This window comes from Coregonus lavaretus, assembly GCF_964263955.1.
Source record: "Coregonus lavaretus genome assembly, chromosome: 14".
NCBI lineage: Eukaryota > Metazoa > Chordata > Actinopteri > Salmoniformes > Salmonidae > Coregonus > Coregonus lavaretus.
In genome coordinates this window covers 43,845,079-43,858,661 of record NC_140001.1, presented here as the reverse complement: position 1 = coordinate 43,858,661, position 13,583 = coordinate 43,845,079, and the positions used below count along the sequence as shown (strand labels likewise).

At 45.7% G+C, this 13,583-nt stretch overlaps 1 protein-coding gene across 1 annotated transcript in view; it reads left to right on the top strand.

Moving 5' to 3' along the window:
- LOC311141334 (kremen protein 1-like) overlaps positions 1-9,192 on the top strand; it is a 105,743-nt gene extending 96,551 nt beyond the window's left edge. Inside the window, exons 8-10 of the mRNA XM_084176628.1 lie at positions 6,461-6,691; positions 8,654-8,738; positions 8,958-9,192. Coding sequence (XP_084032754.1) covers positions 6,461-6,691; positions 8,654-8,738; positions 8,958-9,117 — 476 coding nt within the window. The 3' untranslated portion in view covers positions 9,118-9,192. The remainder of the gene's footprint in view (positions 1-6,460; positions 6,692-8,653; positions 8,739-8,957) is intronic.
- The last annotated feature ends 4,391 nt before the right edge of the window (positions 9,193-13,583 follow it).

The following is a 13,583-nucleotide window of genomic DNA, read 5'->3' as shown; positions in this document are numbered from 1 at the left end:
TCCGATTGGGAGTCATCGACCAAACCTAGAAATGCAGCCAACAGAAAGGCAAACCTAGAAACAAAACCAAAACCCAACAAAACAAAATACACCCTGGCTCAAATACAAAAGTCCCAGAGCCAGAGTGTCACAGTACCCCCCCCCTAAAGGTGCGCACTCCGGGCGCACCAGCATACAGTCTAGGGGAGGGTCTGGGTGGGCGTCTGTCCACGGTGGCGGTTCTGGCCCTGGTCGTGGTCCCCACCCCACCTTAGTCACTATCCGCCTCCGTAGCCTCCTCCACATGACCACCCCCCAACTAAACCCCACTGGATTAAGGGGCGGCACCGGACTAAAGGGCAGCACCGGACTAAGGGGCAGCACCGGACTAAGGGGCAGCACCAGGATAAGGGGCAGCACCGGGCTAAGGGACAGCACCGGACTCAATGGCGGATCCTGGCTGGCTGGCTCTGGCGGATCCTGGCTGGACGGCTCTGGCGGATCCTGGCTGGACGGCTCTGGCGGATCCTGGCTGGCCGGCTCATGGCTGGCTGAAGGATCTGGCTGCTCATGGCTGGCCGACGGATCTGGCTGCTCATGGCTGGCTGACGGATCTGGCTGCTCATGGCTGGCCGTCGGATCTGGCTGCTCATGGCTGGCCAACGGATCTGGCTGCTCATGGCTGGCTGAAGGATCTGGCTGCTCATGGCTGGCTGACGGATCTGGCTGCTCATGGCTGGCTGACGGATCTGGCTGCTCATGGCTGGCTGACGGATCTGGCTGCTCATGGCTGGCTGACGGATCTGGCTGCTCATGGCTGGCTGACGGCTCTGGCTGATCCTGTCTGGCGGAAGGCTCTGGCTGATCCTGTCTGGCGGAAGGCTCTGGCTGATCCTGTCTGGCGGAAGGCTCTAGCGGCTCCGGTCTGGCGGACGGCTCTGAAGGCTCATGGCAGACGGGCGGCTTTGCAGGCTCAGTCCAGACGGGCAGTTCAGGCCCCGTTGGGCAGACGGCAGACTCTGGCCGTCTGAGGCGCACCGTAGGCCTGGTGCGTGGTGCCGGAACTGGAGGTACCGGGCTGAGGACACGCATCTCAGGGCTAGTGCGGGGAGAAGCAACAGGGTATGCTGGACCCTGGGAACGCACATAAAGCCTAGTGCGGAGAGCAGCAACAGGGCATGCTGGACCCTGGGGACGCACATAAGGCCTAGTGCGGAGAGCAGGAACAGGGCATGCTGGACCCTGGGGACGCACATAAGGCCTAGTGCGGAGAGCAGCAACAGGACGCACAGGACTCGGGGGACACACAGAAGGCTTGGTGCGTGGTGTAGGCACTGGTGGGAAAAGGCTGGAGACACGCACCATACAGCTAGAGCGTGAAGAAGAGAGAGGATGGACTTGGGAGCAGTTGAGTAGGAGTCTCGACTGGGCCAAGCCAAGAGAAGAGGAGAGAGGTTGGACTTTGGAGCAGTGGGGTGAGAGTCTGGCGAGAACGATGGAGGCCTGGCCCACGGGGAGGAGAGACCCCCAGAAAATTTTTAGGGGGGGGCTCACGACGTCGGACCAGCAGGAGGCCGCGATAGAGCGGCCCAGCGGGTTGCCAGAGGAGGCCGCCAGGTTACGGGGGCCACTGGTCGAAGAGGGGATGGAGGATGTAGAGGCACGGCGAGAGGTACTGGGGTGTGTTACCAGTCCGGTCCGGCCCGTTCCAGATCCCGAGGTAGAGCCAGTGGTGTGTGTCCCCAGTACGGTCCGGCCTGTTCCAGCCCCTCGCACCAAGTGTACGGTGCGCGTCGCCAGCCCAGCCCGGCCTGTCCCTGCTCCACGCACCAAGCCTACGGGGTGCGTCGCCAGCCCAGTCCGGCCCATCCAAGCTCCCCGCACCAAGCCAGTGGTGTGCGTCATCAGTCCGGCACGGCCCGTGCCTGCTCTCCGCACCAAGTCTGTGGTGCGTTTCGTCAGCCCTGTCCGGCCCGTTCCTGCTCTCCGCACCAAGCCTACGGTGTGCGTCGCCAGCCCAGCCCGGCCAGTCCCTGCTCCACGCACCAAGCCTACGGGGTGCGTCGCCAGCCCAGTCCGGCCCATCCAAGCTCCCCGCACCAAGCCAGTGGTGTGCGTCATCAGTCCGGCACGGCCCGTGCCTGCTCTCCGCACCAAGTCTGTGGTGCGTTTCGTCAGCCCTGTCCGGCCCGTTCCTGCTCTCCGCACCAAGTCTGTGGTGCGCGTCGCCAGCCCAGTCCGGTCCATTCCTGCTCCACGCACCAAGCCAGGGGTGCGTATCGTCAGTCCGGCTCCGGCCAGCGGGGCCAGACCGGACCAGGGGTACTTTGGGGGGTTGGAGAGGGAGTGGGGATCAGGCCCGGAGCCGGATCCGCCGCCAAGGCGGAGTGCCCACCCGGTCCCTCCCCTGTGGGATTTAGTTGGCGCGGTCGGAGTCCGCGCCTTTAGGGGGGGGTACTGTCACGCCCTGGCTCTGGGGACAATGTTATGTTGAGCCAGGGTGTGTATTCTATGTTTGATTTTCTATGTTGGGCTGAGTGACTCCCAATCAGAGGCAACGAGTGACAGCTGGTTGTCTCTGATTGGGAGCCATATTTAACTATCGGTCTTTTCACTTTGTGTTGTGGTTTCTTGTTCCGTGTTGGTTTGTTTTTGTAACCAAGGACGTCACGTTTCGTTGTTTTGATCGTGTGATCTTGATAATATAAATATGTTTGCTTTCAACGCTGCGCCTTGGTCCTCTCCCTCCTTAGACGATCGTGACACCAGGAGATGCTAAATGTGTTTACGTTAACTAACGGTCAATTACCGTGAGACCGGCAGTTATTTGCTTGACAATCACCGGCTGACTAAATTTCGGGACCGCCATAGCCCTAGTTGGCACACCCTTGGCCAAAGGCGCTGCTCTACGCTTTCCCCCCTATAAGCCTCACACTCCCCACTCTAGTCATAGTGAGACAACGAGGCTTGTCCCTCATCCTGGTAGCCCCCAGATGGCCGGGCAAGCTCTGGTTAACGGAGATCATTCTCTTGCTTTATGACGAGCCCTGGCAACTCCCATTATGCACGGATCTCCTGGCCCAGGCGAACTGGGAAATTCATCACCCTCACCATGGCCCTATGGACGCGACTAGTCTGCCTCAGAGTCATTGAGACAATCCAGAGCCCCTTCTACATGCTCAATTTACGGAAATAAATGCTGCATCTTTGAGAAGTGGTGTGACCAAAAACAGATCATTCCTTACCAATGTTTTGTATCAGAGGTTTTATGCTTCCTGCAAGGCCTTCTGGACAGCGGGAAGGCTTTCTCCACTGTTAAGTTCTGATTAACCGCTTTCCTCGGCCTGTCATATAGGCCTTAATAACAGCACGGTGGGCAAGCACCCGCTGTAATGCCATTTTAAGAAGGGGGCGCCCCGCTTACGTCCAATATCCAAGCCTGTAGCCCCGTCTTGGGATCTTTCTACTCTGCTTGAGGCTTTGTCTGAGCAGCGTTTTGAGATGCTGGAGGCTGTAGAGATGAAATATCTCTCTCTCAAGACCGCTTTATTGGTAGTCCTTACTTCCGCAAAGCGAGTGAGTGAACGACATTCACTGTCAGCTCACAATTCCTGCCTACTGTTTGTCCAGGGTTTTACCAAGGTAACCCTATTGCCTAACCCCACCTTTATGCCTAAGGTCAGCGACAGTTACAATTGTCTTACCTTGGAGCTTATGACTTTCCACCTACCACCTTTCTCTTCTGCAGAGGACGAGCGTCTCCACCGTTTGTGTCCAGTGCATGCTTTACGCATGTATTTGGATAGAACGAGAGCTTGACGCAAGAGCGTCAACGGTTGTGACATTGGATAGTGGATGCTATAATATTAGCTTATAATAGCAAGGGGTTACAGCTTCTGAGGGTTCATTCCACCAGAGGTATGGCTACCTCTTGGGCTCTGTTCAAAGGCGTCTCCTTACAGGAGATCTGTAATGCGGCATGTTGGGCATCCCCTCATGAGGTTCTACCGACTGAAAGTCACTGCACCTTTTCTGGCGCATACTGTTCTCAGTATCGGGGCGTCTGAGGGGTAGTCTGGAGACTAGTGTTCGGAGAGCGGGCCTGCTATATGGGAGTTTCATACGTCTCGTATGTGAGTCGTCGAAACAAATAATTGAAAGAGAACTCAAAGTTATTTACATAACCCCGGTTCTCTGATATTATAAGTGAGATGACTCGCCACACTCCCCTCCTCACAAGAGGAAGATAGGCATGCTTGAATGGCCTTTTGGCAGGCGCGTGGACCCTGTTCTGGGGAAGGGGGCTCACCCCATTGGGCGGCCTGTCTGTCTCCAACAGACGTTTGTGTTTGGTTCTTCGAGTTTTCTGGACACAGGCACATTCCCACATGAGTCGTCCCACTCATAATATCAGAGAACCGGGGTTATGTAAATAACCTTGAGATGTTTTGTTTGTCACTGGTATCGTATATCTGTATATATATCATTCATACATCATTCTCCCCATCCTGAACATCATTGTATACACAGAGTGCACCACCAACTAGGGATCCCAATCTGAACCCAATCTTATATTACACACTCATCATAATGGAATGAAAGTACTGTATTTACGTATAAATAGCAGTTCTCTGTATAGACCAAACTCTTGTATTGTTTCAGTTCCATTTCCTTAAGGCATCAGCACTCAACACAACTCTCTCTGAATTAGTTAATATTGTTGACATTAAAGCTAAGAGCCTACAGGGCTGGAAGGCACACAAACTCAGACATACACACAAACACAGACATACACCCAAACACACACACAGAGAGAGAGACACACAGACTAAAAAACTATATTCTCAGGTCAGAGTCTGACACCCAGATCTGCAGCCAATTCCCTTCTCAATCCTGACTTCACTTGTTTCAGACCGCACAGCAGAAACAGAGGTTGTTGGGAATGAATATACAATATAATGAGACATGTTATAAGAAAAGGTCACAAGTAAAAAAAATATGAATAATCCCGCTGAGCTGGGAAAAGAGAGAGAGAGAGAGATTCTCCCTTGAGGCTAAGCTGGATGGATGTAAATACCAAACAGTATGTTAGTACATCCATACGTTGCTGAGTGGTACGATGGTAATTTCCCTCTCAGATGAGGATAAACGCTCTCAGATGACGTCTGAGGAATTTCCTGCCGAGCCGAGGTTTGAAGCAGCGGCAGCGCTGCATTCTGTTGTATCAAATGGAGAACATGTGGGAACATCGCAGTCATGTTAAGTTATGTCAGACAAAACTTTTAACTCCTAGTAAAGATTTAGGCCACCATTCATGGTAGAGATAAGAGATTATATCGAGGTTACTCTTCTGCGAAATAAAGTTATTGAAGACCAACTTTTAATGAATTACCACATTGTAAATGAAAGTGACATGGATTGCAGCAACATGTGTGACAGACAATTGAAATATCATTATCAAACCAAGGCTTTTGTATTTGTTTCTTTGGATAACAACTTCCAAATAATAAGAAATTAGGCTACTCTCCCACCACATGTATTTCCAATTCAGACAATAAAGTACAATATGCCACAGTAGGCCTAATGGACTAATTACTGTACGAAAATATAAAGGTTCACTATTGAGTGTTATCACGTTGATCTACAAATAAAGAAATATCCGCTATCCATACAACACTACCAGCCTAACCACGAACAGCTCATCACACACAGACAACCACTAAACAAATAGAATACATCACAGTCTCGAGTAGCACAAAGTTTCATCTTAACATGGCAACATAGGCCTAATTATACATCCAATCTGTTTTGTGGAGCTGTAGCCTATTTCTGTCTGTTGTCCCCACTTTTCCCTGTCCTGTTCATTGTTTTGTATGTTTGTTTGTTTTTTCAAGTGATTAAAATGATTGGTTAAAAACATAATTCTATATTATTTGTGCAACTTTCAATAACTTCATTACTATTATTAGAATACAATATAATTTGATTCAAAATACAATGCAATCATGATTTAGTTTCAAATGTCAAATGTGTAGCTTACAGTTCAGGAATATTTCCTTTTACCCTCTTGTTAAGAAATGACCATATTTGATTCAGACAAGTAAAATCATTAATGGATAACATAAATTGGAAACCATGGATTTGCGTAGGGTAGGCTACATTGCCATAGTAGATTTGCCGTGGTAAACGAGGAAATTAAATACTTTATTTCAGTTGTGCGGAATGATTGTCAAATAGATAAATCGCCCTTAGTCGGGTAGAATTGCCGGATGAAATTGTTCCGATGATAATACCCATCAAAGATAAACCCAACATCCGCGTTAGGGAGCAGTAAATCGGTGGCCAATGCTGCTTGTAAATGAGATCAGCTGCGTTGGTGAATTTACCACGTATTGATGGTTTAACATCTGCCAATAATCTACTGGCCAATCTTCGTTGCAATAGGCCCATGGAAACATTCTGTTTGTTGTTGTTGTTTCAGCACTGAGAGGCCTGGACACCAGACCTATGGATGAGGAAGAGGAGGAGGAGGAAGATGAGGACACTAGTACAGTGGAGCCTCAGCTTAACGGCGTAACGGAGAAGTCTAACGGGAGCGGTAACGGACGTTCCTCTCAGATCCTCTATGTGATAACATCCAGTCCCGGTAAACCGGACCACAACATGCCAGGTCAGTGGGCCGGACCCAACAGGACCAACGGAAACACCTCTAGTATGTAGATACCAATATCCTACCTACTTAACTATCCTATCTACCTCTAGTATGTAGAGACCAAGATTGTTGTTTTCTATCTCTCAGTTACCAACATCCTATCTTTCTACTTCTCTGGGGTTTCTAATATGGCTTTCTACTACGACTCACCTCTATTGATACCGACATGTCTACGTCCTATCTCTCCATCTCTCAGTTACTACTTGTTTGTTTTTTTGTACCTTTGGTACTGTTTTTTTTAACCTTTCTGGGGTTTCTCTTATGTGTAACCAACATCGTACCTTTCTGGGGTTTCTCTTATGTGTAACCAACATCGTACCTTCCTGCATCTGCATGCTGTTTTCGATTGTTCAAAAACTGTATGTTTTACAAAAAAGGTGTGAGACCTGTTTGGTTATAGGGATATATACTGAACAAAAATATAAACGCAACATGCAACAATTTCAAAGAAATCAGTCAATTTAAATAAATAAATTAGGCCGCAATCTATGGATTTCACATGACTTGGCAAGGGCACAGCCATGGGTGTGCCTGGGAGCGCATACAGTAGGCCCACCCACTGAGGAGCCCAGCCAATCAGAATGAGTTTTTCCCCACAAAAGGGTTTTATTACAGACAGAAATACTCCCCCTCAGACGATCCCACAGGTGAAGAAGCCTGATGTGGAGGTCCTGGGCTGACGTGGTTACACGTGGTCTGCAGTTGTGAGGCCGGGTGGAGGTACTGCCAAATTCTCTAAAACGATGTTGGAGGCAGCTTATGGTAGAGATATGAACATTAAATGATCTGGCAACAGCTCTGGTGGACATTCCTACAGTCAGCATGCCAATTAAACGCTCCCTCAAAACTTGAGACATCTGTAGTATTGTGTTGTGTGACAAAACTGCAAATTTTAGAGTGGCCTTTAAGGTGCACCTGTGTAATGATCATGCTGTTAAATCAGCTTCTTGATATGCCACACCTGTCAGGTGGATGGATTATCTTGGCAAAGGAGAAATGCTCACTAACAGGGATGTAAACAAATTTGAGCTCAACATTTGAGAAAAATAAGCTTTTTGTGCATATGGAAAATTTCTGGGATCTTTTATTTCAGCTCATGAACAATGGGACCAACACTTTACATGTTGCGTTTATATTTTTGTTCAGTATATATTAACAGATGTGCATCAAAAACGCAGGTACTAATATTTTACTGTCTGAATCGGCTCTGATAAAGGGCTTTAGGCTAACATGTGCAGGTAGATCAAGCCTTACACTGAGTATACTCTTTCCATGACATAGACTGACCAGGTGAATCCAGGTGAAAGCTATGGTCCCTTATTGATGTCACCTGTTAAATCCACTTCATTCAGTGTAGATGAAGGGGAGGAGACAGGTTAAAGAATGATTTTTATACCTTGAGACAATTGAGACATGGATTGTGTATGTGTGCCATTCAGAGGGTGAATGGGTAAGACAAAAGATTGAAGTGCCTTTGAACAAGGTATGGTAGTAGGTGCCAGGCGCACCAGCTTGAGTGTGTCAAGAACTGCAACGCTGCTGGGTTTTTTACGCTCAAATGTTTCCCGTGTGTATCAAGAATGGTCGGACACCCAATGGACATCCAGCCAACTTGACACAACTGTGGGAAGCATTGGAGTTAACATGGGCCAGCATCCCTGTGGAATGCTTTCGACACCTTGTAGAGTTCATACCCCGACGAATTGAGGCTGTTCTAAGTGCAAAAGGGGGTGCAACTCAATATTACAAAGGTGTTCCTAATGTTTTGTACACTCAGTGTATAATACTGTACAAATATGGTGTAGATGTGCCAGACAGTTTTTATTTTATAGCCCCCTTTTATCTCTTTCTGATCAGGTGCCTCCATGCCTGTCTGAGACTCTACTCAAGTGCATAGGGTTCTTCTTCACTGGTATGTTTCTTCTAAACTGTCTGATTTCAATTGTGTTTCTGTGTTGACAGTGTGGACCATCTACGCTCTAGCTGCTCTCCTGACTCTGACAGTCATAGCCATGGTAGCTAAACTACTACTGCATATTACAGTGAAGTAAGTATTTCATTTTCCGTTGTTTGCTGTAACTTATGGACAGTAAAGTTGTATTGTACTAATGCCTCAATAGTGTAACCGAAGTGTAGTTGATTGCGTGTAATGTCTTTTTAACGCTGTGAGAGCCCCAGCAGGTGGAATATATAACCTAATGTTACTATTCTCTCTTGCTATATCTATTTCTCTCTCTTCTCTCCCTCTCTCAATCTTTTTTTCCAGATCTCCTAACATCCCAACCATCAGTGGTTCAGAGAGCTGCAGCGGGCAGAGTGCTGCGTCCGAGCCCTGGATCATCTTCTACCGGCCCTCCACCATCTCCCTCTTCAAGAAGAAGCTAAAGAACCACCACGGAGACCTCAGCCCTCTGGTGGGCAACTAGCGAACTGCAGTCTGGTCCACTAACATCACCACCATCACCACTACTTCACCCTGTACCAGGGCCTACCGCACCAGAGCTAGCCACAGAGCTAGCCCCTCTACCAATGAGACTCTATGGGGCACTGAGCTACAAAGCTAACATGCTAACTAATGACTGATTCACTGACTCACTGAGTGACTACTACCAAATGGCCCAAGAGCCAAATCCCTAAAGGGGATCCAGACAGGGCTGTCTGTGTCTGCTGTGTACAAGGCAGGAGAGGAGGGCAGATATACAGTGTAAGGTGGACTTTTTACTGGGAGCCATGCATATTCCCTATCAGTGACTGTCATAGGTGTCTCACAGAACAAGGGGTTGGATCTTGACCAATGTCAGAGTAAGGCCTAGATTCAATCAGATCAAGCGTTAAACAGCGATATCTGATGTTTTGGCGGTGTCAGAGGTGTAACTGTGTTGGAGCAGTCAAATCGGTTAGCAGCTGCTCTTGATCACTGTCACAAAGCCACACCCACAGCTCGCGTTAGAAGTTCAGAAGGAGAAAGTGTAGGCTCAAATTAAAAATCACTCAACGAAATAAGAGTAATCGAGGTATAGATTACAACTCACATTCCTGTGTTCGAACTTGTAAAGAAGGCTGCATGGGATTTCTCTTAATGCGACTCCGTGCAGCCAATGATAATGTCCGCTTTAGGGATAATGCCAGGAGCCACTTGTGGATTTGAAAGCTCTAAAGCAGTTCCACCTCCGACACTGCTATCTCTTCCACACTGCCTCTGGAGGAAACTGTATCAAGAGTCTCTACTATGGCCGCTGGTGGATGAGGGATAGGGGGGGGGGGGGGGGGGGGTTTCATTAAACAACTGCCATTTAAAGGAGTCTTTGAAATGCTCAGAGGTTCTCTCTCGTCCGCTCAGCTGTGGGTTCTTATCTTTCTGGTTTAACTATGTTTAAGTGCCTTAGGGCTCTTCAACAAGCCTGCTAGGCTTCTTTCCCTCTCCCCTCCTACCACTCTTCTCCTTGTCTCTGAGTCTATTGCTTGTGATCCCCACCCTATGACAGACTACGTCAATTGGAATTACTGTAGCGTGGGCGAGACTTGGAAAAAATGTTTGCTTGATTTCTTTTCTATTTCTTTTTCTATGTGCACTTATGTGTAGTCTTCTTGGACATTACTGAACATATTGTTATCGTTATGTTGCCATTTGATTACAAGGAGGGGGTAAATTGTGTTGTATATTGTGTAATTCAATGTGGGGGATGATGATGACATATGTCCTGCTCTTTCATTTTGTGTCTCGGCAAAGCAATGGCGAAATCCATCAAAGTCGTTTTTGTACTTACTCATCAACTGCAACTTAGCTCAGAGTTGGGAGCTTTTTTTTTTTCTTCCTGTCTTCAGCAGCAGATTCATTCCCACATTCAGAGGGCTCACTAGACCCAAACAACCTCTCTCAACTTGCAGCTAAAGCACAACTAATATGGGATGAATGAATGAACTCGTGATAGTCCACTGTGCAAGGCAAGCAGACTGTTGCAGTCCGGTGTGTTTCTGTGAGCTTTGAGGACACGTGAAAGGTCACAATGTGTTAATGTGCTCCTGGAATGCAGCAGGTTGGAATTCCATAAAGAGAGGTTGAACCATAGAGATGAAATATATGTTAATATATATTACATTATACTCTATATGTATAATAATGTTAGAATTGTATTTCTATCAGTTTGTTTTTCCCAACAATCTCAAACATAGTCAAAGCTGATTAATCTGGTCCAAAACCTCAATGCACTTAAATTTGCCGCTACTTGTATGGTGACAGATAAATAGTACTTCAATCTAGTTTGGCTCTTATCTGCTCTCGAACCAAAACCGTTAGAAACTGATTATTGGAGATTTGCAAACTGCAAACTTGATATTGAGAGCACTTGCAACAAAAGGGTTACAGTTGATATGCAAAATTGCACGAATAGATTACATTTTAGGTAGTGTAACTTGGTCAAGAAATACTTCAATTTCACCTCATTTTAACATTCTGTCATAAACAGCACATGTTCAACTTCTCAAGGGTTAGGAAAAAAATACTATTGTAAGTGCCAATAAAGTGGCATTAAAGTAACAGGGTTGACATAACCAATGATTTATATATACTCTAGATGACTGACAAGGGGGCGCTGTTTTGAAGCCACCGCACCGCCATCTTGGCATTCCCCCACCTTTGTAAAAAAATATTTTGGAAGCTGTGGAAATGCATTTATAAATGTCTACATTTGTTTTTGCCACATTTATTATATTACAGACACCTTAATGCATACTTTTAAATAAAAGTATGTGAGCTAAACATACAAATAAATAATTCATAAATAAATAAAAACATTTAAAGTATTTTCTTTAGAGAGTGCTAATGTTACTGTCCCCACTACAACAACAAAAATACTTAAATACATGTAATTTTGTCTTTTAAACATTTCAATGAAATACTGTAGAATTCCATTCATTCCTATGGAGGACTGCTTTTCTGAGGAGTGCCAATATGGCCGACCGGTAGCTTCAAAGCCTCTCATTGGCCAATACATAGCATCAGCAATCCAGGGTTTATATACATCATTGACCGTAACATGGTTGAAGTTTTCATCTTAAATCAGCCATGCTTGTGATGGCTTGTGACAGGGGGAATGGAAGCTTGTTGTGTGCAACAGAGAGGGGCAATTGAATGGCCAAAAAGAGTTGACCCAGCTCACCTGCCTTTACACTATGATTTTACTATTATATGTTCAATGTTTCTTTTGAACGAGAGTTCAGTTCACGTAACAGGGTTGACCTTAAAATGAGGGGCAGACGTATATTAATCACTAATCACATTAAATAAATAATAATCTTCAGAAATAACTCTGTCAAAACAAGAACATAATTAGATGAAATGAAAAAAATGAAATAATTAGGGCTTTACAATGATGGTGAAAACCTAATGACATTTTGTGGTTAAGTGGGTTCAAATCTTCCTACAAGTCAGGACAACTTGACAAGGGACATTTTTTTCAAGTGCAGATTTCTTTATTCATGTAAAAAAAATCTGATGTATTGAATTGTCCATGTGGTCTATATTAAAGGGCACTTAATTTAATATAACAGGCTTTTAAGATTCAATATTGGTGCACAATTTTTACTTAAAATATCAAAGGGACCAGTGGTTGTGTCCCAAATGGCACCCTATTCCCAACTATATATAGTGCACTACTTTTGACCAGTGCCCTATGTGTCACATTGGAATGAGGTTTAGGATTTATCGTAGGTGTGACTTAATGAGAGGGCCTCGCCTCGCGATGCAAGGAACTTTTCTTCTTCTCTGATGTTTGTCTGCTGGGTGACCTAATGTTGTATTTTGGCTGTCTGCTCATCTGTTACTCATGTTAATTATCGCAGGACAAGAAAATGCCCCTGGGTCTGTGATGTTCAGAGCAGTTTGTGCTTAGAGTAAGAGAGACTGTGTGTGTGTGTGTGTGTGTGTGTGTGTGTGTGTGTGTGTGTAAACGTTTTACTATATTTGTGAGTACCAGAAGTCCTCACAAGAATAGTAAACCAACAAAAATTCAGAGAAGTGAGGACATTTTTCCGGTCCTCACTTGTAAAAAGGCCATTTCAGGTTTAGGGGTTAGGGTTAGAATTAGGGTTAGGGTTAGAATTATGGGTTAGCGGTTAGTGGTTAGGGTTAGGAGTTAAGGTTAGGGTTAGGTTTAGGGTTAGGGATTAGGGAAAATAGGATTTTGAACGGGCATCAATTGTTGGTCCCCAAAAAGTCCTCACAAGTATAGTAAGACATAGAGAGAGCTCCAAATGTTTTGGGACAGTGACACATTGTCTGTTGTTTTGGCTCTGTACTCCAGCACTTTGGATTTGAAATGAGGTTAAAGTGCAGACTGTCAGCTTTAATTTGAGGGTATTTTCATGAACCGTTTAGAAATTACAGCAATTTTTTACATAGTCCCCCCATTTTAAGGGACAAAAAGTATTGGGACAAATTCACTTATATCTGTATTAAATTTAAGTATTTGGTCCCATATTCATAGCTTGCAATGACTACATCAAGCTTGTGACTCTACACATTTGCTGGATGCATTTGCTGTTTGTTTTGGTTGTGTTTCAGAATATTTTGTGCCCAATATAAATTAATGGTAAATAATGTATTGTGTCATTTTGGAGTCTCTTTTATTGTAAATAAGAATATAATATGTTTCTGAACACTTCTACATAAATGTGGATGCTACTATGAATACAGATAATCCTGAATGAATCGTGAATAATGAAAGTGAGAAAGTTACAGATGCACAAATATCATACCCCCAAAACATGCTAACATCTCACCATTACAATAACAGGGAAGGTTAGCATTTTGTAGCGGGGTATGATATTTGTTCACCCGATATGGAGGAAAATACCCTCAAATTAAAGCTGACAGTCTGCACTTGAACTTCAT